The sequence below is a fragment of the Pleurodeles waltl genome, chromosome 4_2 (genome assembly GCF_031143425.1).
Source record: "Pleurodeles waltl isolate 20211129_DDA chromosome 4_2, aPleWal1.hap1.20221129, whole genome shotgun sequence".
Classification (NCBI taxonomy): Eukaryota; Metazoa; Chordata; class Amphibia; order Caudata; family Salamandridae; genus Pleurodeles; species Pleurodeles waltl.
The window spans coordinates 108203109-108227762 of NC_090443.1; the positions used below are offsets into that span (position 1 = coordinate 108203109).

At 44.5% G+C, this 24654-nt stretch overlaps 1 protein-coding gene across 3 annotated transcripts in view; it reads right to left on the bottom strand.

Annotated features, from left to right (window-relative positions):
- LOC138292322 (ATP-dependent 6-phosphofructokinase, muscle type-like) overlaps window positions 1–24654 on the bottom strand; it is a 227795-nt gene that overhangs the window by 121156 nt on the left and 81985 nt on the right. For all 3 annotated transcript variants that reach the window (XM_069230870.1, XM_069230869.1, XM_069230871.1), the window contains one exon: window positions 9543–9641. In XM_069230870.1, coding sequence (XP_069086971.1) covers window positions 9543–9633 — 91 coding nt within the window. In that variant the 5' untranslated portion in view covers window positions 9634–9641. Of the gene's footprint in view, window positions 1–9542; window positions 9642–24654 lie in introns of those variants that run through there.

Sequence of the window (24654 nt, forward strand, 5' to 3'; positions counted from 1 at the left end):
AGCACCAACCAACTACTCCTAAACCTATGTAGCTGCCAATTCATGGTATTGTTTTGGGACTACTTTTTCATTTCTTGAAGAGCGTTTTTCATGAGCACTCCTTTTTTCGACCCTACCATTCTCATTGGCTAACAAAGGCGGTAGGAGGGCCTTGCTTACTTTCTTTGTACTGCTGGCCTTTCTGCAAAGTGCTGAGGCTTTATCGCCATATATTAGCCGATGTAGTATGTAACAGGAAGGGCATGTTTAAACTGTCCATAGGTTGGCTGATTATTTATACAATATGTGTTTACTAAGGAGTTTTCTAGTGCTCTGTGTTTTGTATAGCTGTTACTTCACATTGCTGGGGAAGTTTGAGATTATGTAAGTTTGGAGGTGTGGTGAGGTAGAGGTTAGCTAAATTCCAGGGTGTGAAGAGTTATTCAACTGCTAACCTTCAGCATTTAGAAGAAAGACTGCTAAAAATCCCTTGCAGGCTGTAGTGCGTGAAATGCCGGCTGTGCGTCTGCTATCAGCGTGCAGACAATAGGTCTGATGCCGGCCTAGAAATAAGTACACGGCACAACAAATGTGTGTATCACACTCAGGTGCAGTAATCACGGGCTGAAGTCTACTGGCCACTCCCGACTTCCCCAGTCATTTATTAGGTGGTTATCACATGGTGCAGGCGCTCACCATTATGTTACTATTCTCTGGGGGAGCTGCTTAGCTCACCTCTCCCCGGGTGGTTCACTAAGATTGTCCCACCAGTTACATTACTGGTAGGACATTCCATTTCTTCTTCATTGGAACTAACAACAAAAAAAAATATGTAAAGTAAAATAAATCAGTGCACAACAATTTCATGTCAGGGTATTTCTGCCTTTATGGGTTCAATAGCTTAGTCACGTGCCACTGTTATGGTCTCTAGGGTTGTGACAGGCTCAACACCATTAGAACAGTCTATCTGCAAGAACAACAAACACAGTTACCTGCTTGGAGGGGTCAGCATTTCCAGCATTAAATTACACAACATGGTCTTGCAGTTGGGAGGAGAGAGAGCAGGGTTACTCCTCAATCCGTATCTGGTTTGATTATCCAGACTTGTGGTTATGCTCATCTGGTCTGAGTCATTGTGTCCTTCTGTGAGGATTTCTGGGGAGTTTGTATGGAGATTCCTGTGCCTCGGAGTCTCACCTTCTTTCGGACCTCTCGTCATCTGTTGAAGCACTATCCTTATCATTGCCACTCTCGTCAGTCCTTTCTTCACTTCTGCACTCTTTTGGTGGTGAATGAAATTGTTTGAAATATGAAACATTCCTTAAGATCACTTCATTTCCCCTTCTGGCTGTTACTTTGGTGCCTTGGCAGTGGGTGCTCACCCATGGGTGTGGTTCAAAGGGGAGGTGAAATTTACTCCCTGGGTATTGTTTTTTGACAAGTACTCTGTCACCTTCCTTTAGGGCAGATTCCTTTGCTTTTCGGTGTTGGCTAGCTCTGTTGTTGTTGGCTTGGCATTTTCTCCAACAGCCTTGATCATCAGAGGGCATTGGGACCCACTCAGGGTGAAGTGGTAGAATATCTTTGCCAATGCGCCCCATAAGGATAAGAACTGGTACTTGATCAGTGGTGGAATGAGACGTTTGACAATAGCCTCTCAGGAATTAATATATAGACCATTCCAAGGGTTGTTGGTTAGCTTGTGCAATTTGGATGACTTTTTTTAGTGTCCTCATGATCCTCTCCACCTCTCCAGTGGCTTGAGGCCAATGAGGTGTGACTTTCCTGTGGGTAATGTTGAGGGATTTCAAGTATGCTGCTACTTCTTGGCTTTGAAATGGCGAGCCGTTGTCAGTTCTTAGTTCTTGAAGAAGGCCATGGGTGGCCATCATCTTCCCCAGTTTGGGTAACACGTCGTGTGCACTCTGAGAGTAGATTATTTCTACCTCTGGATATTTGGAGTAGGCATTGATGAGGAAGAGCATGTACCTGCCATCACGGAGACTGCCAAAATCGAGACTTGCCCTCACCCAGTGTGGCTGGGGTCCGGGTTCTATCACTACTGGAGGAGGTGGGGAGGGTCCCCCTGATGCTTGGTACCATGGGCATGATCGTACCACTGTCTCCACTAGCTCGTCCATCAGTGGAAACCATACTTTAACACCGAGACAACTCTTTGTTTTGAACATCCCGTGGTGGCATGCATGCGCTAGATGCACTGCTTGGTTGGCTAGGCTGCTCGGAATGACGAGCCGGTGACCCCACAGAAGGCAACCACTTGATTCAGCTGCCAGTTCATGTCGGCATGGTGAAGGCTGTCTAGGACGTGTTGCACCTCAGGTGTGCGTTGTGTCCAGTGGGTTTTGAGAGTGTGCAATCGCCCTGTTTGTATGGCTTGCAGTTATTTCTGGAGACATTCGTCTTGGGCTGTGCCTTGGGCGATGTTTCCCAGAGACATGGGTATGGGCGGAACTGGTCGGCTACGTACCAGATTAACTCCTGTGTCTCGTTTGATTCCTCTACTTCTTTAGGTATTGCTGAACGTTGGTGTCTTGAAAGGTAGTCAGCCGGGTTGGTGGCCCCTGGTTGATATTGTACTTCACAATTGTACTCTTGTAGCTGCAACATCCACTTTTCTATACATGGTGGTTTAGACGCTGTCCCTCAGAAGAGGCGGATGAGTGGTTTATGACCTGTGGTGACCACAAAAGGGCATCTGTACACCTATTGATGAAAGTTACGGCAGCCCCAATGGATTACAATTGCCTCTTTTTCAATTTGTCAGTACCTTTGCTCTGTTGGGGTCAGGAATCTGCTGGCGTATGCCACAGGGGCCCAATCGCCGCCTTCAGGTCTCTGCATCAGGACAACTCCTAGCTCTTTTGGGCTGGCATCTATGGCAGCCAATCGCCGCCTTCAGGTCTCTGCATCAGGACAACTCCTACATCTTTTGGGCTGGCATCTATGGCAATAGTGGTCTCCCTACCCGGGTCATAGTAAACTAGTGTTGTGTCTGATAATAACCCATCTTTGATAGCATTTAAAGGATCTCTCTTGTTCTTCACCCCATGTCCATGGAGTACCACTCTTGGTCACTCCTCAAAGAGGTTTGGTCAGTGACGTCAGGTCTTTAATGAAGCAGCCACAGTAGTTTACCATCTCCAGGAAGCTGCGCAGTTCTGAAACTGTAGACGGTGGTAGTGCTTCCTTAATGTCTTTCACCTTCTCAGGGTCTTGCATCACTCCGTTGGCTGAGAAGGTGTATCCAACGAACTGTAGCTTCAGCTTCAATAATTCGCCCTTGTCCCTGTGTAGTGTGAGTCCTGAGTGTTCTCATCTTCAGAGGACTCCTCTGAGCCTGGCGATCCACTCGTGCATGGTTGGGGCATATATTAGGATGTCATTGCTGACATTATTCACTCCTGGTAGTCCTGCCAATGGCTCTTGAATAGTATTCTGAAAGACATCTGCAGCGCTTGCAATCCAAAAGTTGAGTCTCTTGTATCTCCGCAGGCCTACGTGTGTGGAGAATGTGGTGATGATTTGCGATCGTTCGTCTAAAGGCATTTGGTAAAAGCCTGACTTCAGGTCTACTTTTGATAAAAAAAAACAGTATGCTCCGATTAGATCATCAATCAGTGTAGAAAAGTACCATCTTTCTTGGCATGTTACCCTCAACTTCTGCCTGTTTGTCAGTGTGATTTTACTGTCTCACTGGGATCCTCCTAGTCAGGACCCCAGTGCTCATAGTTTGTGGTCTATATGTGTTTGTCAGTATGCTTGACTGTGTCACTGGAGTTCTGCTTACCAGAACTCCAGTGCCTATGCTCTCTCTGTGTACCAAATATGTCACTATAATTTAGTGACTCCATATTCCAATTCTGATTGGCACACTGGACCCCCCTTATAAGCCCCTAGTATATGATACCTAGGTATCCAGGGCATTGGGGTTCCAGGAGATCCTTATGGGCTGCAGCATTTCTTTTGCCACCCATAAGGAGCTCATACAAACCTTTCTTCAGGACTGCCACTGCAGCCTGAGTGAAATAGTGCACACACTATTTCACAGCCACTTTTCACTGCACTAGGTAACTTATAAGTCAAGTATATGTCTAACCTTCATTTACTGAAGGCTAGGTGCAAAGTTCCTGTGTGTGAGGTCACCCTTGCACTAGTAAAGGTGCCCCCACATTGTCCATGGCCAATTTCCAGGACTTCTGAGTACGGGGACACCGTTATAAGCGTGCACTACATATATGTCAATACATATATGTAGCTTCACAATGGTAACTCAGAATATGGCCAAGTGAGGTGTCTAAGATTGTGAACTTGAACCCCCAATCCAAATCTGGTATTGGGGGGCTAATTCCAGGCCCCCTAGGGGCTCCACATTGGACCCCAGTACTGCCAAGCCAGCTCTCTGAGGTTTCCACTGCAGCCCCAGCTGCTGCCACCTCACAGACAGGTTTCTGCCCTCCTGGGGACTGAGCAGCTCAATCCCAGGAACGCAGAACAATGCATTTCCTTTAGGGGAGGGGTGTTACACCCTCTCCCATTGGAAATAGGTGTTACAGGCCTGGGAGGGGTACCCTCCCAAAGCCTCTGGAAATGCTTTAAGGACACAAACGGGGCCCTCCTTGCATAATCCAGTCTACACCGGTTCAGGGACCCCCAGTCCCTGGACTGGCACGAAACTGGACAAAGGAAAGGGGAGTGACCACTCCCCTGTCCATCACCACCCCAGGGGTGGTGCCCAGAGCTCCTTGAGAGTGTCCCTGGCGTTAGACATCTTGGATTCCAAGGTGTGGAGACCCTCTGGGAGCATCGGAGTGGCCAGTGCCAGCAGGTGACGTCAGAGACCGCTCCTGATTGGTGCATACCTGGGTAGGTAGCCAATCCCCCTCTCAGGGCTATTTAGGGTCTCTCCTCTGGGTGTTGCCTCAGATTCGGTTTGCAAGATTCCTCCAGGACTCCTCTGCATCCTCTGCTTCTGCTTCTGACCGTCGGATCAAACGCAGACTGCTCCAGGAACCGCTGTAACTGCAACACAGTATCCAGAAAGACTCCTGTAACCTGCAACTTCAGCTCCAGCCAGCAACTGCAACAGTTTCCATGGTGTGCACGCTCCGAGGACTGACTGTCTTCACCCTGCACCAGAAGAACCGAATAAATCTCCTGTGGAGTGAAGGAGTCACTTCCCTGCTTCAGCAGGCACCTCTCTGCGACGACAAGCGGTACTCTGGGACTCCTCTCCAATCGACGAGCATGATCCCTGGAACACAGGTGGTGGACCAAAGTGACCCAGACTGTCCAAATTTGGTGGAGGTAAGGGCTTGTCTCCCTGTGCAGCAACAGTACCCCTATGCACCACATCTTCTGCAGCTCCTTGGGCTTCTGTGCACCTCTTCCAAAAGTTATTTGTGCACGGTGTAGCCCAGGTCCCCAGCACTCCATCCTGATTTTGGTTACTAGTGTATATATTGTGTATAATACTTACCTCCAGAAGGAGTATTGCCTCTAAGATATATTTTGGCCTTGTGTAACTAAGATAAAGTACCTTTATTTTTGGTAAAACTGAGTATTGTCTTTTATTGTGTATAAGTACTGTGTGACTATAGTGGTTTTGCAAGAGCTTTGCATGTCTCCTAGTTCAGCCTTGGCTGCTCTGCTACAGCTACCCCTAGATAGCCTAAGCTGCTAGACACTGCCTACATTTCACTAATAAGGGATAACTGGACCTGGTATAAGGTGTAAGTACCTTAGGTACCCACTACAAACCAGGCCAGCCTCCTACAATCAGGTTTTCGTTTGTGTATGTTAGGTGTTGTTCCCATGTAATTGTAATTTTGAGGAGCTACAAGTCGACACAGGGGCGGACTTCACCTGGATGTTTTGGTTTTTGAGTGACAACAATGGGCGATGCCCACGGGGTAGGGCCTGACACCTTCTCTATTCTTGCTGTTGCTTCTAGTTACTTCAATTCTCTTTTGACTTGGAGGCCTCAGATGCAAAGCGATGAGTCGATGGAGTAATGCTACAGGCTGGATCTAATGATCAGTGTGAAGTTTCACTGCCTTTTCTATGAGGCACTCAAACCCTTCAAATATGGCGGAAAATTCTGCTAGTATTTGGGATACGCTCTCCAGGTGGACACCAAAAGTGAAGGTGACGATCTCTAGGGCTTTAGCAGTGCGATGACCCAGCAACATGCCATGGCCTCCTTCCGCTACATTGATGTAGGCGTTTACTGTTTGTGATCTGTGAATGATTGGCATTTTTCTCAGGTTGGGAGAGGAGTGTCTTGTCTGTATGCAAAGACTGTCACAGCCGCAGCTTGTAGGGGTGGAGCAGGAATGATGGTGGCGAAGGTCATCGCGGCCATGATGTTCATAGAGGTGCCGATGTCCACAACAGCAGTGACATTGTTTCCTCTGACTTGAATCTTGCATTGCAGGAGGTAATTGTGTGTTCGGCTTCTTCATCATCATCCATGATGCTGGTATTTGTTGGTGCTTCTGGCAGTGTGTTGACGGTTTTGCAAGGTGTCTGGTTCTTACCTTATCAGCAAATGTTCACAAAGTGGTTGAACTTCCCACATACATTGTTTGCCTCTTGCTGGGCAGTCTGTTGAATGATGTGTTGGTCCTCCAGAGTAGACACGTTTGAGGAGATGTTTTATTCTTAGGCCTATCAATCACTCTTTTGGGTGTGACTGCATTCACTGGTTCCATTTTAACTGCTCCATGTAATGCTGCTTCCATATGAGAGGAGCAGGCTTTAGACAATTCTTTTAACAGCCCCATGGTGAGGATATCTGCAAGCAATTTACCAGATTCTTGTAATATGTGTTCTCTCAATTTCATCGAGGCGCATCCCTGGATGATTTGTCTTCATATTTCCTCATTTTCATCTTAGAATCCACAGGTGCTGGCTAATTCCTTTAATCTAGTATAGAAGGTATCAATGGATTCTTCTGGTGGTTGTCGTGCCTGGCGGAATACGAAGTGTTCGTAGTCTCTGTTAGACATGGGCTCAAAATATGCATTAAGCGTGGCTACATATATAAAATTAGCTATGGCTTGACTTCCCACCCTGCACCCACAACCCGCCCCCACCCACCTCTCTCTGCTCCCCGTTCAGCCTCTTAGCTGGGAGCAGACACAGGACTGTGTTGCCTTACGGTAACAGATAAAATACTTTAATTATTTCATACTTTGTAGGCCTCTTTAACTTCTGCTTCCCAAGATGATCTGACCTTTGTCCCAAAAGCCGGGACATTTATTTAATAATCTTACCTTTCTCCCAAAAACCGGGACATTTATTTAAAATTAAGAGAAGCGTTGGGACACCGGGACAGTCCTCTAAAAACCAGGACTGTCCGGGGAAATCCGGGACGTCTGGTTACCCTAACCACTATATTACTATTCACAGGGGGGCTGCTTAGCAAACCCCTCCCTGGGTGGCTCACTTACAGTGTCCCACCAGTTACGTTACTAGTAGGACATTACAATGTACAGTGATAGGGTCCTCAGCCGTTGTAGGCAAGTTGGCATTGGACAAGTGGCAGTCGAATGACCCAAGAGCACTTACTCCTGCAGGGTGACTATCTTTGAGGCCCAATAGACTAGTGCAGTCTTGTTGCCGAGCCGCTCTGCCCCATCTGTGCTCTGCCCACCGCATCGCAGCAGAGAAAGAAGGGGGCCGCCAGTCTCTCACACCCCCACCCGCCCTCTAGGTACCTCTCACACCCCCACCCGTCCCCTAGGTACCGCAGCCATTCAGCAACCCCTAAGCCCTCCTGTTCACCACCCCCAGCTTATTGCCAAAGGCAAAAGGTCGCCCATTGCCAAGACTTACTTGCTTTGCCAATGCTTGTTATTTTTTATGCACTTCGACGGTTCTTTGAAAATCATGGTACTGTGTCATGAGAGATAGTTAGTCAGGCCGGAGACAGCTCTAAGGAGACAGGAGGCTTCCTCCTCCCCATCTGCACCGTGCCTACAGCCGCACCTCTTGTGAGCGAAAGGCAAACTCGCCATAAAAACCGCCGAAAACACCTTCTCTCTTTTCCCATGCCAACAACTGGCTTGATCCCTTTAAAGTAACAAGTTGAAAAATTCGTGCCTCGCTTTTTGCAAGGCACTACGAGCAAGTTAGGCAAGCGTGACTCTGCAGTTACTATACTCAACTTGGAGACAGTCCAGCAAGGCCCGAAATCTAGACGGCGGCATTCCTTTGGACTCCAATCAACTACATAGAGCAACTGGAGCCTCTGACCAGCAGGGACCGGGTGGGGGGGAGGGGGGGGCGTGACATCCTAACTTTTGCAAACAATGTTGTGCTTTTTGATTTGCAAAAGTTGCTTTTGCGCGCTCAAAAACTGAAAAAAAGAAAAAGGCAACTATGAACTAGATAAAAGTAACAGGCGTCATTCAGACTTTATAATGTTTGTGTTATTAACTTGCTCTCCAAACGCTGATTTAACAACTAATTTGTCTTTTTCCACCTCTCGCTTAAAATCACGATAGGTCATTTTTTAGAACATTTAGAATTTGTTTAGTTGTAGCGGAAACGATCTAGTCTGCCCTGGTCTGTCAGAGCTCTCAGGGTGTTGTGTTACCTCATCTTCCAAAGTATTTTTAGCCACTTCTTTGAACCCAGTGTCACATAACTTGCACAGTCACACGGGCAAGTGCAGTCTACGGGTGTTCACGCTGGTAAAGGTCAAGATGGCTGAAAATAAAATTCTATATACGCTTACAAGTCTGAGAAGGGCTGGTATGAGCAAGAAAAGAATATATGTTTTGAAGCGATGTGTAAAGAGAAGTGGGAAAGGTACATTCTCTGTCTGTGGCCCTTTATTTGTGGGTTCTACCCCAGAATCAGGGGGCAGGAATAATGTAGGGCAAGGACTTTTAAAAAGAGGAACACAAGAGGTTTTAGATTCAAATTAGGATAACGTCATAATATAAACTCAGAGATACTCCAAACATGTCTGTCATATAGGACGATAATGAACATAAAATGGAAGAAAGAACGTACTATTTTGTCTGTTGTTAACCACTGATCCAGAGAAACATGCACCATTGCTGAACGGGCGCCGGAGTAGGCTCGCCAATATTACAGAAAAAGACCCTAACAACATGTATATAATAACAGAACATTGGTATGTACGACCTCTAAAACACATTGACAACATTCTCCCTTCAGAGATATAGGGAGACCATCTAGTATAAAATGTAAAAATAAGCAAAAACATATTGTAAAACCTTAGAGCGTATGTCTGGCTCTGGATGCATTATTTTAGACTACAAGTACTGTAAAAAAAATATTAAAAAATAATAATATATATATATATATATATATATATATATATATATATATATATATACATATATATATGGAAAAAGCTGCCCTCGCAGTATGATGCAATTTCAACAGAATTAAAAATATTTTCACCCCGATTCGCTGCCACTCGCTGCATTATTTTGCCACCAAAATTGCCCGGGCCTTGGCGGTGACGTATTGCTACATGCTCAATTTGTAAATGAACGGTCCCTTACCTTGGGCATCTCCTCCTGAAGTCAGCACGGCGATGGCTTTGCCGACCCCCAAAGTTTGGGCCTCGGGGTGATTAGCCGACGAGTGAGACATCTTCTTTCCTGCAGAGTGGAGAGAGAGAGCACAAGTTGGGCACCTGCTCGCTGTGGCTCGCGTGCCCCCCTCTCTCCCGCCGACAGTCACACCCACAGGCGCTGCTCGCTCGTTATCCTATCCGGCGCGGCCTTCGCCTCTTCATGGTTGACAAGCCAATGCCCCATCACTGCAGACACCCCTAATCCGTTATGCTCATACCGTCTATTCTATAAGGGATTCTCCCATAGGGCCCGAGACAGGGGCAACTATCTGAAAAAATGTATAAAATCTCACAAGCCATGCGCACGGCACCACTTACAACTTTTAAATTTTTATTTATTCAAATTATATTAGAAGACCAGTGTGAGGAGTTTTGCTGCCTGTTATTCAGTGTAAGAATTATTCATAGTGGCTCAATAAAAAGGTGGGGTAAAGTCATATTTTATTTAGGCATCTCTTTTTGGCTTCTCTTTTTTTTATACCAAAAATGACCTTGGGGGCAATGTCCGCAATCTGCAGCGTTAAGACTTATTTAGTTACTATCGTGTGGTACGCACAAAACACTCGAAGCAGTAACAAATCATATCACGTCTGTGCCACAGGGATCTACTATACTTAGCGGCAGTGGAATTAGAGATACTGCGGCGGTGGCATTATGCATATAATTATGGATTTGCCATATCTGCTACGTTTATCATCTGCTTCATGATTTCCAGATTTCAACACACAAAATTAGTCTGTAGCTCAAGTAGATAAACAGTTTCTAAAACACGGCGATATCTGTTACTGCGCAGTGGAAGGCACTTCGCAAATGTTGACTGGTAATTTTTCGGTTGCTTATTGTTGTATTCTGGTGATAACTAGTAATCATGATGTGAAACTTTAGACAGTTAATATGGGTAAAAAAATGACAAAAAAATCAATCAATACTATCAGAAAAAGTTCTGCGTCACGCTGAATAAGACTCTTTTTGATGCATAAATATGATTCAGCTCTGCGGCATGATATACGTTTACTAGATAATTAATACAAATCGTTAGTCAGCAATTTACATAAATGGTAAAATTGGTAGGCCAGAAACAACCAACGGTATTTCTAGCTCACACAGAGTAAAAACAATGGACCCCAGCCAAGGTGTAGGAAGTGCACTTTAAAGAATGTCTGTTTCATCAGGGGCGATGATTACTTAAAAACTGCCTCTCGCATTCTGTGCTGTCCGTAATGTTCTGCATCTAGGCTAAGCGAGAGAGTACTGCAAAGGAAGTTGTTTCGTCATGAGCTGAATATCTCCCTCAGTTTCCAAAGGAGCTCTGCTTTTAATATGAATTTTGCTACACATGCCATGTGCTGAGGTGTCAGTCCTTTGAGACAAAATAGGATAGCTTGTCTGCATGATCCAATGTGGTTTGCGTTGAACATGTTTTTGAGGAACAGTTTGTGCCAGGGTGACCGTGCATGGCATATGCACAGAAGGTGTAGAAAGTCTTCCTGATGATATTCACATAGCGTGTATTTCCCATTTTGTGAAGGTTTGCACCATTTTGGGACCATGTCCAGTGAGGGGAGAAGACCCAACCTGGTGTGCAGCACCTTTATTTTTAGGAATTTATTTAGTGTTTATCCCAGGTATGCCTGTGCTGTCGGTTTTGTACATGTTTATAGTTATCCATGAGTGGGACCGTGATCTGAACTTGTCTTTGTCCTTGCTCCATGATAGCTGTTTGATTTGCTTATTTATTAGCTTCTTAAAAGTTTTATGCTGTAAAGACTTTTGCCTCAGCTCTCCTGCCTGAAGTTGCTTGATTGCTAAGGCAATTTTGTCAGACAATGAATTTAAGTCATTTGGCGAGTACAGGCCTAATTCCTCCCTGATTAGTGCTTTTAGTGTGTTTGGGGGCGCTTGTCTTAATAGAGAGGCATATTTGAGGATAGCTCCATTCTGTACCAAAGCTTGGTCTTGTAGCATAATTCCAGTATGATTTGTGGTGGAAAGGAGCTGTGTGGTAGGCTGAAAAGAAGTTAGAAAACTTTACTCTGAGCGATGTTCAAGAAATCATTAAACTTTCCGGGATAACTTCCTAAGCCGTATATCAGAGAGGGCAGGAACTTTGCTCTGATCAACGTGAGGAGCAGCCTCCAGGTTGAACTTTGCAGATCTGTCGATAGTTTCTAAAAGGGCTGCAAGTTAGGATGCCACCCTGGCTTTCAGGGTGTTTAAATGTAGGCGGTGTGACCACCTTTCCTGCAACCAGACTCCCAAATATTTGTAGCTATTGCTTCTGCCCACAAGTTTGTTTCCACAGAGCCACTGCCTTTTCTTTATTATGCCCTTTCCAAAGATGACTACTTTGGTTTTCTCCAGGTTTAACAGCAACTTGTTGGATTTGCAATACTGATCCAGGATGGCTAGCAGTTTTTGCAGCCCTGTGCCTGACAGGGTCAAGAAGACGATGTCATCTGCATAAAGAAGTGCAGTTAGAAGTTGGTAGCCTAATTTGGAGGAATGGGAACTGGCAGATTTCAGATGTGCACACAGATCTGCAAGATATAGAGTGAATAGCATTGGGCTAGGACGCAGCCTTGCTTTACTCCTCTTCCTATCTGAATTTTTGCAGAGACTCTTCCATTGCAGCCAACTTTTACCCTGGCCCAGTTGTCAAAATATAAGAGCTGAATTCCCTTTAGCAAGTTTGGCGGAGTATTGAGATCCAATAATTTTTTCCACAATCTGTGCCGTTCCACAGAGTCGAAGGCTTTACAAGGTCCACAAAGCAGGTGTACAAGGCCATTTTCTGTTTTGTATAGTTTTCCGCCAGCAATTCTAGTGCTATCTAGTTGACAGTGGTGCTTGATGAGGGACGGAAGCCTGTTTGGTTCAGTGGGATTAGGTTCTGTTTCGTAGCCCAGTGTTTTATTTGAACTAGTAGGCACTCTGTGAAACATTTTTGCACCAGTGTCGAGGAGGGCGATCAAGCAATAGCTGTCGGGGTCCTCATATGGGCCTTTCTTGTAAATTGGATGGAGAATTGCCCCTCTCCAGGAATCAGAGATTTTATTTTCTGTGACGCAAGAGGTGAACAGATTACTGAGTTGGCTGGACCAAAAGTCCCGATTGTGTTTTAAGACCGCTGTTGGGAGGCCATTTGGGCTGGGGGCCTATTGGTTCTGCAGTGCCTAAGGTGTCCTTCGATCTTCTGTACTTCGAAAGATAAGTGATTTGGCTCATAATTTAAGCACATGTTGCGTTCCACCACTTCCTGACAGTTGTATAGTTCAGAGATGTACTCGATTTACTTTGCTTCAGGCACAGTGTTGCTTAAGGTCCCTGCCACCCCACGCTCCAGTTGGTTGATGATGGACCAAAGGGGGCGGCTATTATTTTGTTTGCATGCCTCAACGACTTTGATCCATTCCTGGGCTCGATGTTTTGCTTCCCAGACTGCCTTCATGTCTTACTTTCTTAAAACTTGGAAGGTACTCTGTTGTCTGGTGTCCATGTGTTGTTTCTTTAGGGCTCTTGAGCTTTGTTGAGCTGTTGCCTTTGTTGCTTTAAAGATTGTGTGAACCATTGGTTTTTGTTCTGTGGGGGTCCAGACGTGTGCAATTGTAAGGGAACTAGCTGGTTCCTTAGTGAGGTTAGCATTGCTTCCCATTTGATGATTATATCCAGCTGGGTCCCTGGGTTGGATAATAAGTGTCAACATCAGGACAGTGCGCACTCTGCGGGCGACGTAATGCAAAAAGCCAATCCTTATGTAATGTAATAATTTATGCATTATGTGTTAATGCAGTATGTTAACCTTTTGCATTGCAGAGGCTCATCTTGAAACGTCATTAATGTTGGTTGCAATGTATTGCTTATTTTCGAGACTTTGCTGCAGGATTACAGAGTGTGGTTAGGGTGTGGTCCCTATTCTGAGCCCTTCTAGAATTCTCTCCTGTAGTCTAGCTGGGTGTGGCAAGTGGGCGGGGTCTGGGTCTATTTAAGGGACCCAGCCCAGCTCCACGTGCTCACTATTCAGAGGTCCCGGTGCAAAGCAGCAGCATCTTCCTGAACTCCTGTTCCGGAAGCCTACCTAGGATTTCCAGGCCCTGTCTTCATTTCCTGGGTGATCCTCAAGCAGGGCGTTAAGGTGGAGGTTGGGTTGGGCCCAACTCCGTTTTTAGGAGCTTTTGAGTTTTGGGCCCTTTTGTTAATCACGTGCGCAATTCATTCTTGGCATTTAACTCTTGTATTTCAGATCGGCAGAGTGCGCAATCATTTCATGACATTTGAATCTTGATGTATGAATCGGCAACAGTGTGCGCAATTCGTTCTTGGCATTTAACTCTTGCATTTCGGATCGGCAGAGTGCACGATCATTTCATGGCATTAAAATCTTGATGTACGAATCACCAGCAGTGTGCGCGATTCATTCTTGGCATTTAACTCTTGTATTTCGTATCGGCAGAGTGTGCGATCATTTCATGGCATTAAAATCTTGATGTATGAATCAGCAGCAATGTGAGCGATTCATTCTTGGCATTTAACTCTTGCATTTTAGATCGGCAGAGTGCACGATCATTTCATGACATTTGAATCTTGATGTATGAATCGCAACAGTATGCGAGATTCGTTCTTGGCATTTAACTCTTGCATTTCGTATCGGCAGAGTGCGCGATCATTTCATGGCATTAAAATCTTGATGTATGAATCGGCAGCAATGTGCGCGATTCATTCTTGGCATTTAACTCTTGCAGTTTAGATTGGCAGAGTGCGCAATCATTTCATGGCATTTAAACCTTGATGTACGAATCGGTAACAGTGTGCGCGATTCATTCCTGGTAATTAACCCTTGTAGCTCCGATCGGCAAAGTGCGCGATCATACCTTGGCATTTAAACCTTGATGGTGGAACCAACAGCAGTGTGCGCGGTTAATTTTTGACAATTAACCCTTGCATTTCAGATTGGCAGAGTGTGCGATCGTTTCTAGACATTTAAATCCTGATGGTTGAATGAGCAATAGAACGCATGATTCTTTCTTGGCACTTAACCCTTGTGTTTCAGATCGGCAGAGTGCGCAATCATTTCTAGGCATTGAAATCTTGATGCACAGTTTGATATTAAAGTGTATAATAATTTCTAAGCAATAGAATGACTTGTCGATGATGATCACTTTCTCACCTTACTTCTATGCTAAACACTTGAATGTATTTGAAGAATGGTATGTATGTAAATGTGTAATCCAGGGTGCTAGCTGATTTCTTTGATGTGTACTTTGGATTCTTTGGGCTGTCTGTGGGGAAACAACCGTTCAAGGCCCTCAGTCCGAAAGCCTCCAAGGCTCTCACCAGTGGGTGATCACATTTGTCCATGTCACTGACGCATGATACTTGCAGTGGAATGCCCAGGCGTTGATCTAAGGCTCCTTCTCTGGTACTTCTATACCCATGGTTGGCCATATTTAGGTTGAAATCGCCTGTGATTAGCCAGGATGCATTCCCGCACGTGCCATTTAGAGACTGCACTTCCGTAGTGTCCAATAACTGCAGTTTGTGGGCTGCATTGGGGTTGATATAGATGTTTAATGTTAGACTTTTCATCCTTGGCTTGGTCTCCCTTAACCTTTTGCCTCTGTCCTCTGTTTCCCAGGTTGTTGATGCGTGCTGGACTCTTTTATTGCTGTTTTTGTTACTCTGGGCACTTTACCACTGCTATCCAGTGCTAAAGTGCAAGTGGTCCTATACAACATGTGTATGTAAGTGGTACATCCATGATTGGCATATATGATTTACTGGTAAGTCCCTTGTACAGTGCACTAGAGATGCCCAGGGCCTGTAAATCAAATGCTACTAGTGGGCCTGCAGCACTGGTTGTGCCACCCACTTTAGTAGCCCTGTAATCATGTCTCAGACTTGCCACTGCAGTGTCTGTGTGTGCAGTTTTAAACTGCCAATTCGACTTGGCAATTGTACCCACTTGCCAGGCCTAAACCTTCCCTTTTCCTGCATGTAAGACACCCCTACGGTAGGCCCTAGGTAGCCCCATGGACAGTGTGCAATGTATGTTTAAGGTAGGACATATACTAATGTGTTTTATATGTCCTGACAGTGAAATACAGCCAAATTCGGTTTTCACTGTTGAAATGCCTATCCCTCTCATGGGTTAACATGGGGGCTGCCTTTAAATATGATTAAAGTGTAGATTCCCTTTGGGAGAAGATAAACATGGAGTTTGGGGTCTCTGAGCTCACAATTTAAAAATACATCTTTTAGTAAAGTTGATTTTGAGATTGTGTGTTTGAAAATGCTACTTTTAGAAAGTGAGCATATTCTTGCTTATACCATTTCTGTGACCCTGCCTGTTTGTGGATTGTCTGGGTCAGTTTGACAGTTGGGCTGATTGCAGCCCTCACTAGACAGTGACACAAAGGGAGCTGGGGTGTAGCCTGCATATCCTTTGAGCCATCTGTGCTAGGAGGGAGGGGGCGGAGGAGTGGTCACTCACACCTTAAAGGGCTGTGCCTGCCCTCACACGATGCAGTCTCCAACCCCCTGGTGTGTGCCTGGGGCCTGGCCTGAGCAAGGCAGGATTTCACAAACAGAGCTTTTTCTTTGAAGTAATCCTACTTCAAATGGCAAAATGGGTTTAAGAAGGGCACCCAAAACCACAGACTTTAGATCACTTCTGGAAACCAAGAGGAACCTCTTCCTGGAGAAGAGTTGAAGAGCTGAATAGCTGCCCTGCCTGTGACTGTGCTTTGTGGTGCTATCCGGCAGTTGCTGCTTCTGCCTCTGCAAAGGGACAAAGGCTGGACTTTGTGTACCTTCCTGCTTGTGAAGAACTCTCCAAGGGCTTTAAACTGAACTTGCCTCCTATTGTTGAAGTCTCAGGGACAGCAAAGACTTCTCTCTGCCAGCACCTGGAGCCTCTGCTGAGACTCCTGCCCTGCCAAGTGGTGCCCTATCCAGTTCCTGGGGCCTTGAAAGGAGAAGCTGGCAGGCCAAGTTTGAGAAATCCACGCACAGACCGCCGTGAAGGTAAAATTTCGAAGCAACCTCTGGAAAAACAATGCGCCGCCGGCTTCGCGGCTGAAATCGACGCCCTGCCTGCAGCGCCGCTGGGATATCGACGCACGCGGCTGGAGAAACTACACGCGCAGCATCGCTGACGGAGGCTTGTGATATCGCAACCCACACTTCTCGTTTTTTGGATCACCATGCGGCAGGATTTCCGAGACAAACATCGCTGGGCATGTAAAAACGATGCAAAGCCTGCCCGGACCCAAGAGTGCTTGTCCAGATTGATGCATCGCTCTGCTGCGGAGAGAAGAAATTACGCACGCCGACCAGACTGAAGGAGAAACAACGCACGGTCTTGCTTGTGAGTGATATCGACGCATCGCAGGCTTCTTTTGATGCACACTCTGTAAAGATGACAACACAGGTAAACTTATAGTTCCAAGGTTTATTCCTCAAAGATCGTAAGTATGTCCTTTCACAACCGTTTCCTCTCTCAGAATGCCCGTTCCACCTACCCCCACATTCCTCGTCCCCACATTCCACATTCCACTACTCTCAACCTTCCACTGTAGTTACATCATATAACACACTTTCCCTCCTTAAAACAAAAAAACATATATATATAATATATAGCAATAAAATACAATACATACAGGGAGTGCAGAATTATTAGGCAAATGAGTATTTTGACCACATCATCCTCTTTATGCATGTTGTCTTACTCCAAGCTGTATAGGCTCGAAAGCCTACTACCAATTAAGCATATTAGGTGATTTGCATCTCTGTAATGAGAAGGGGTGTGGTCTAATGACATCAACACCCTATATCAGGTGTGCATAATTATTAGGCAACTTCCTTTCCTTTGGCCAAATTGGTCAAAAGAAGGACTTGACAGGCTCAGAAAAGTCAAAAATAGTGAGATATCTTGCAGAGGGATGCAGCACTCTTAAAATTGCAAAGCTTCTGAAGCGTGATCATCGAACAATCAAGCGTTTCATTCAAAATAGTCAACAGGGTCGCAAGAAGCGTGTGGAAAAACCAAGGCGCAAAATAACTGCCCATGAACTGAGAAAAGTCAAGCGTGCAGCTGCCACGATGCCACTTGCCACCAGTTTGGCCATATTTCAGAGCTGCAACATCAATGGAGTGCCCAAAAGCACAAGGTGTGCAATACTCAGAGACATGGCCAAGGTAAGAAAGGCTGAAAGACGACCACCACTGAACAAGACACACAAGCTGAAACGTCAAGACTGGGCCAAGAAATATCTCAAGACTGATTTTTCTAAGGTTTTATGGACTGATGAAATGAGAGTGAGTCTTGATGGGCCAGATGGATGGGCCCGTGGCTGGATTGGTAAAGGGCAGAGAGCTCCAGTCCGACTCAGACGCCAGCAAGGTGGAGGTGGAGTACTGGTTTGGGCTGGTATCATCAAAGATGAGCTTGTGGGGCCTTTTCGGGTTGAGGATGGAGTCAAGCTCAACTCCCAGTCCTACTGCCAGTTCCTGGAAGACACCTTCTTCAAGCAGTGGTACAGGAAGAAGTCTGCATCCTTCAAGAAAAACATGGTTTTCATGCAGGACAATGCTCCATCACACGCGTCCAAGTACTCCACAGCGTGGCTGGCAAGAAAGGGTATAAAAGAAGGAAATCTAATGACATGGCCTCCTTGTTCACCTGATCTGAACCCCATTGAGAACCTGTGGTCCATCATCAAATTTGAGATTTACAAGGAGGGAAAACAGTACACCTCTCTGAACAGTGTCTGGGAGGCTGTGGTTGCTGCTGCACGCAATGTTGATGGTGAACAGATCAAAACACTGACAGAATCCATGGATGGCAGGCTTTTGAGTGTCCTTGCAAAGAAAGGTGGCTATATTGGTCACTGATTTGTTTTTGTTTTGTTTTTGAATGTCAGAAATGTATATTTGTGAATGTTGAGATGTTATATTGGTTTCACTGGTAATAATAAATAATTGAAATGGGTATATCTTTTTTTTTGTTAAGTTGTCTAATAATTATGCACAGTAATAGTCACCTGCACACACAGATATCCCCCTAACATAGCTAAAACTAAAAACAAACTAAAAACTACTTCCAAAAATATTCAGCTTTGATATTAATGAGTTTTTTGGGTTCATTGAGAACATGGTTGTTGTTCAATAATAAAATTAATCCTCAAAAATACAACTTGCCTAATAATTCTGCACTCCCTGTACATTGTAAATTAAAGTTTTTTTATTTTTTTCTTATTGTTCTCCCGTTTTCATTTTTGTCCTGACATTGGATTTTACCCGTGATGCAACAGAACTGTCAACCATAGTAACATTAACATCACTATCATCCAACTCCATAATAGTCTCTCCTTCACCAGTCTATCCTTCACCAGACCCATTTTCCATGACCTCCTGTTATTCATGACCTACCCCTTCATTTATACATTCAACAGACTGCATACCATTTCCAAACTTAACCAACGGATCTGTTCCATAATTTCCGTCCTGGTATTTACCATTCCATGCGCACTTTGCAAATCTACTCACATTCCACACTTTACCGTCCTGTGTAACAACACGTTTTTTGAAAACTTTTATCACTTTCAAAGCCTTTCCGAACTTAGCTGCACCTTTCATCACGAAACCTGGCTCACGCACCTTCACCCAATCCCCCACTACAAAACTAGGTTCCTTCACCTTCCACTTGTCGTCATACCTCTTCTTGAATTTCTCTTGTTTCCTCCTTACCCTTTCTATGACTTCCTCCACTGAGACTTCCTCCCAGTCCTTACCCTGCTTCTTCTTAAACCACCATGGAGACAATTTAGACACAATTAGACACCGGATGTCTTCCTTTAAGTTATTTGAACGGACTCACCTCCGTAGTACTTTGCGGAGTAAAGCGATAATACCATAACTTCTCCCTTAACTTCTCTTCCCACATTCCACCAAATCCTCATGCCCAGAAAATGCTATCCTTAAGAACTCGATTGAATCTCTCTACTTGACCATTACCTTGAGGATCAAACAGAGGAGTAGTAACATGTTTGATGTTACTATATTTAAAAAAACTTTGCATCTCAACAGAAGTCAGCTGGACACCATTATCCGAAATCAAAACCTCCGGATAGCCTTCCCTAGCAACCACCTCCTTGAAAAACTCAATGATGGCTGCAGATGTCGCCTGGGCAACCAACTTCACCTCTGGTCATTTGGAAAAGTAGTCAATTAAAACCAAAGCATAACGTGTATCTGTCGGAAGGGAAAAGAATGGGCCAGAAATGTCGAAACCCAATTTCTGCAAAGGAGAATTCGACCAGGGAACAGGAATTAGAGGAGCAGATACCGTCTTCAACATTTCCTCTGCATTCACACACACACAGCACTCCCTCACTACCCGGTTCGTCATTTTATCCAACCCTGGCCACCAAAAACATGTGCGTATCAGTCTTTTCATAGATGACATTCCTGGATGATCATCATGTGCACTTTCAAAATCACTCCTTGCATACCCTTGGGAGGAACTCATTCTCTATATCCAGTTCATCCCTAACTTTACCATACAGCTCTACCTCAGCAGCTATACTATTCCTTCCTGGCCAACCGTCCCTCACATATCTCTTAACTTATTGGAGAACCAAATCTTCCTCATCACATCTCATCCACTTATCCTCTTCTATTCTACCAAACTCGGCAGACATATATCCGGACATAGCAGATACCACGTCACTTTCCAAAATACTCTCAAAACCTTTTCCCTCCTCTTGCGGAAAACGCAACAAACAATCCGCTACAGCATTGCTTCTTCCTGGCACATATCAATTTTAAAACAATACTCTTGCAACCTGGAAACAAGTCTGGCAATACGGGCAGTAGCATTCCAACCTCCACCTGGAGATAAAATACCAACCAAAGGCTTATGGTCTGTTTGCAGAATAAAATTAGACCCCCAAATATAGTCCCAGAAATGCTCCACAGCCCAAATGCATGCTAACAATTCCTTCTCAATTACTGCATACCTTTTTCTGCCTCAGTCAATGTACAAGAGGCAAAAGTAACATTCCATTTGTCCTTCCCACACATCTGAGACAAAACACCACCAATCCCATACATACGTGCATCCACAGTTACAATGCATTGTGCCCCCACACAGAAAGGCCTCAAAGTAGGTGACTCCACAATTTCTTTTTTGATCCTCTCAAATGCATTACTCTGTTTTTCTGTCCATGCATACTGAACTCCTTTACGTGTAAGCTCCCTCAATGGCTCCACTTTTGTAGCAAAATTCTCAATAAACTTGCTATAATACTCACACAGGCCGGTGAATGATAATAACTTCTCCCGATTGTCCGGAGCAGGAGCATTGACTATTGCTTCTACTAGTGATCGTTTTGGTACCACCCTTTCTCCCGAAATTGTGTGACCTAAGTACTCAACAGATTTCGAAAAGAACTTGCATTTCTTCTCCTTCAAGGTCAAACCACTCATAGTCAGGACTTTACAAACATTTTCTACATGCTGTTTGTGTTTCCTCCCATCTTTTGAGAAGATTAAAATATCGTCTTGAAAACACTTCACATATTTGTCCATGTCCTTGAATAGATGAAACATCGCTCTCTGGAAGACTGACGCCAAACCAAACGGCATACTTTTAAACTGGTATAATCCTTGCGGGGTGATAAACGGTGTGAGATGTCTAGAGTCTTCCGTTAATTCAATTTGTTGATAGGCTGATCTAAAATCCAGTGTGGAAAAAATGTTCGCTCCTTCCAACATACTAATAACCTCATTAATCTTGGGTAAAGGATGACAATTCACAATAATATTAGCATTTACAGCTCTCAGATCCACACACAGTCTCAAGGATTTGTCAGATTTTCGTGCCAAAACGATCGGAGAAACCCATTCAGAAGATTCAATCTCTTCTATCACACCCTCATTCACCATTTCTGATAAGATCTGCTTTACCTCTTCTCTGACACTGATGGGAACATTCCTAAGTTTCTGTATCACAGGTTTAGCATTAGCCTTGACTTTAATTCTGTGGCTATGATTGGCCAATTTGCCCAATTTACTAGTGAAGACCTGTGGAAACTTAGAAGTAATCCACTTTGTCGCCTCCCTTGACTCCACAACTAAAACAGGTTCACTACACGGGGATTCAAAATTATTCCCAATTTACCTTGGTCTCTCCACCCTAGGACATTAACACCTTTAACTGCAACATACAATTTAATGTTGGCACACCTCTCTTTAAAAATGATTACAGTCTCAACAAAACGAGTCACCTCAATAGTATCCCCCTCAACTTTTAGCAATAATATCTGGTCCCTTCAAATCTGCCATATCCCAAATTCCATCAAAAACTTGCTTAAAACAATTGTCCAAGGTGACCCCGCATCTGCCATTAACTCCGTTTCCTCCCAGCAATTTGCACCTCACATCTTGGTTGCCTTAATCGTTCGCACACTACTTCATCTCCATGCTTGAGTGACAACACCATGCCCCTTTGCTCACCATCACACTTCAGCCAATCTTCGCCATCTTTTCTGCTACTTACACACGCCATCTTTCCTTTGGCAACTTAGTTACTTTTCTTGAAATCTTTACATACCCGAGCAAAATGTCCCAACCTCCCACATTTCACACATTCTTTTCCAAAAGAAGGACACTGGGGCGACGATGCAAGATGGTTAAAACTACCACAACGGAAACATGATGGTGTCTCCATCCTATCATGTTTCACCCATTTCCTGCCAACAGCAGTATTCTTGACACCAGAGTTACCACTCGAATTACCACCTACCATTGCACCCACCACCTCAGATTCTATACTTTTAACTTTATCGGCATCCTGTACAGATCTCATCCACTATTTGGATTGCTCCAGAGCTTTCGCAGTAGAAATTACATCTTGCAATTTAGGATCTCCCATAACCCACAGATGCTCTTGGATTTTCCTACTTTTCGCATGCATTATAATTTGATTCCATATCATCTCATCAGTCATATCACCAAAATTGCAATGTATAGATAATCCTCGCAGAGCTGTAAGGAACTCATCAAATTTCTCTTCTGAATGCTGTACCCTGGCGTAAAACTTTAATCTATTTAATGCTAGACTCGCAGTAGGTCTGAACCTCTTCTCCAACCTCATTAGCGCTTCTTTGAAGACGTCCACTTCTCCATCAGCTTGATCTTGTATTGGTACTGGGGGGTAAAGTTCTGAAGACCATCTGCCCCTCAGAGCCCAAACAATGTAATAAAATATTTTTTTTCTTTCCTGTAACATATCGTCATCTTCAATAGCTTTCATATAAGTTAAGAACTCCTCCTTCCACCTAGTCCAGTGCATTGGTGGATCTCCTTTGCTCTGTAAAAAAAATTCCGGAGGTTCAAACTGCATCTCTCTCTTTTTTTTTGAAAAACACAATAAGAAAAAAAAACACTAATACAAGAAGAAAAACAGGAAAAGAGAAAAAAACAAAAGCAAAAAACAATAAGTAGAGGTTTCCTTATTTCCACAAGGTTAATCTACTTTCGTCACAACGGTATCCTCCTTTAATAGTAATGTTTTTAGTCCTTCGTTATTGACACTGGCAGGAGGAACTGCACACTAGTCCTTTCTTAGCGTCAACATGCCGGAATCCAGGTTCCGCCCAGAACAAATCACAGTGAACAGCAAGTGCGGACAGGTGCAGTGCTCAAGTGCAGGGCGCATAAACAGGTAAGGTATATTTCCTGATACAACTTGAACGAATCGCGTGTTGGGTTCTGAGGCGCGATTAATACATCGCGTAGACCACGAAGCGCATAGCAACGCGAAGGAATCTTCAATAGGGCGTCGCGCGGCGTGTTGTTCAAAATGGAGCCGCGCGACTAAGCCCACAACAGCATTTTAAAAATGAGCAGCAAAGGCAGCAAGGAAAAGGAAAGAAACATTTTAAAAAATGAGAGCCCACCTTCACTGCCGTGCCTCCATATTGCGCCCACCTTCATTTCTGTGTTTTAGTCCGTACGACTCTCGTGAAATACAGTTCCTCTGTATTGTGCACTCAGAGCACGTCCTGTTGCACCGTTACTGTGCCGTCCAGAATAAACTTGTAGCCAAAATGTAAAGATGACAACACAGGTAAACTTATAGTTCCAAGGTTTATTCCTCCAAGATCGTGAGTAATTCCTTTCACAACCGTTTCCTCTCTCAGAATACCCGTTCCACCTACCCCCATGTTCCTCGTCCCAACATTCCATTACAATCACCCTTCCACTGTAGTTAAATCATATAACACACTCGCCCGTGCGGTGTTATTTTTGACACGACCCAGGTACATTTTCATGCTAACAGCGTTAGCATTGTGTTTAAAAGATTATGAAGTCTCTTTTTGCTTTTTAATTAATAACTTGACTAGTGTATGTTGGATTTTGTCGTTTTGGTCTTTTTTTGTTTACATAAATATTTCCTATTTTTCTAAACTAATGTTGTGTCATTTTGTAGTGTTTTCATTAAGTTACTGTGTGTGTTGGTACAAATACTTTATACCTAGCACTCTGAAGTTAAGCTTGCCTGCTCGTGCCAAGCTACCAAGGTGGTGAGCGGGGTTAGCTGAGGGTGATTCTCTTTTACCCTGACTAGAGTGAGGGTCCTTGCTTGGACAGGGGGTAACCTGACTGCCAACCAAAGACCCCATTTCTAACATTTAACATTATGACCAAAGTTGATACCTGGTCTAAAAGCTAGTTTTCAATGATGATGGCTAATGTGGGCAGAAACCTGGTCGATTTGCCTTGCCTTCAAATATTTACTTGTGGTTATGTAGGTGGAAAGACCTCCCTTGGGGTGTTCCTTGCTCTTTGCTTTTGTTGCTGGGCTAAAGAATTCTTGAAATCCTGCTAACGGATTTTCAACCACACGCCAAGTTTCTTGCAGGCAGATGATATCAAAGTTTCTCAAAAAGGAATCCAGGTTTGGGTCATGAGTGATTTTGGTTGACCCTGCTATGTTCCAAGATATTATTTTTGTGTTGCCCAGCACATGTTTGGAC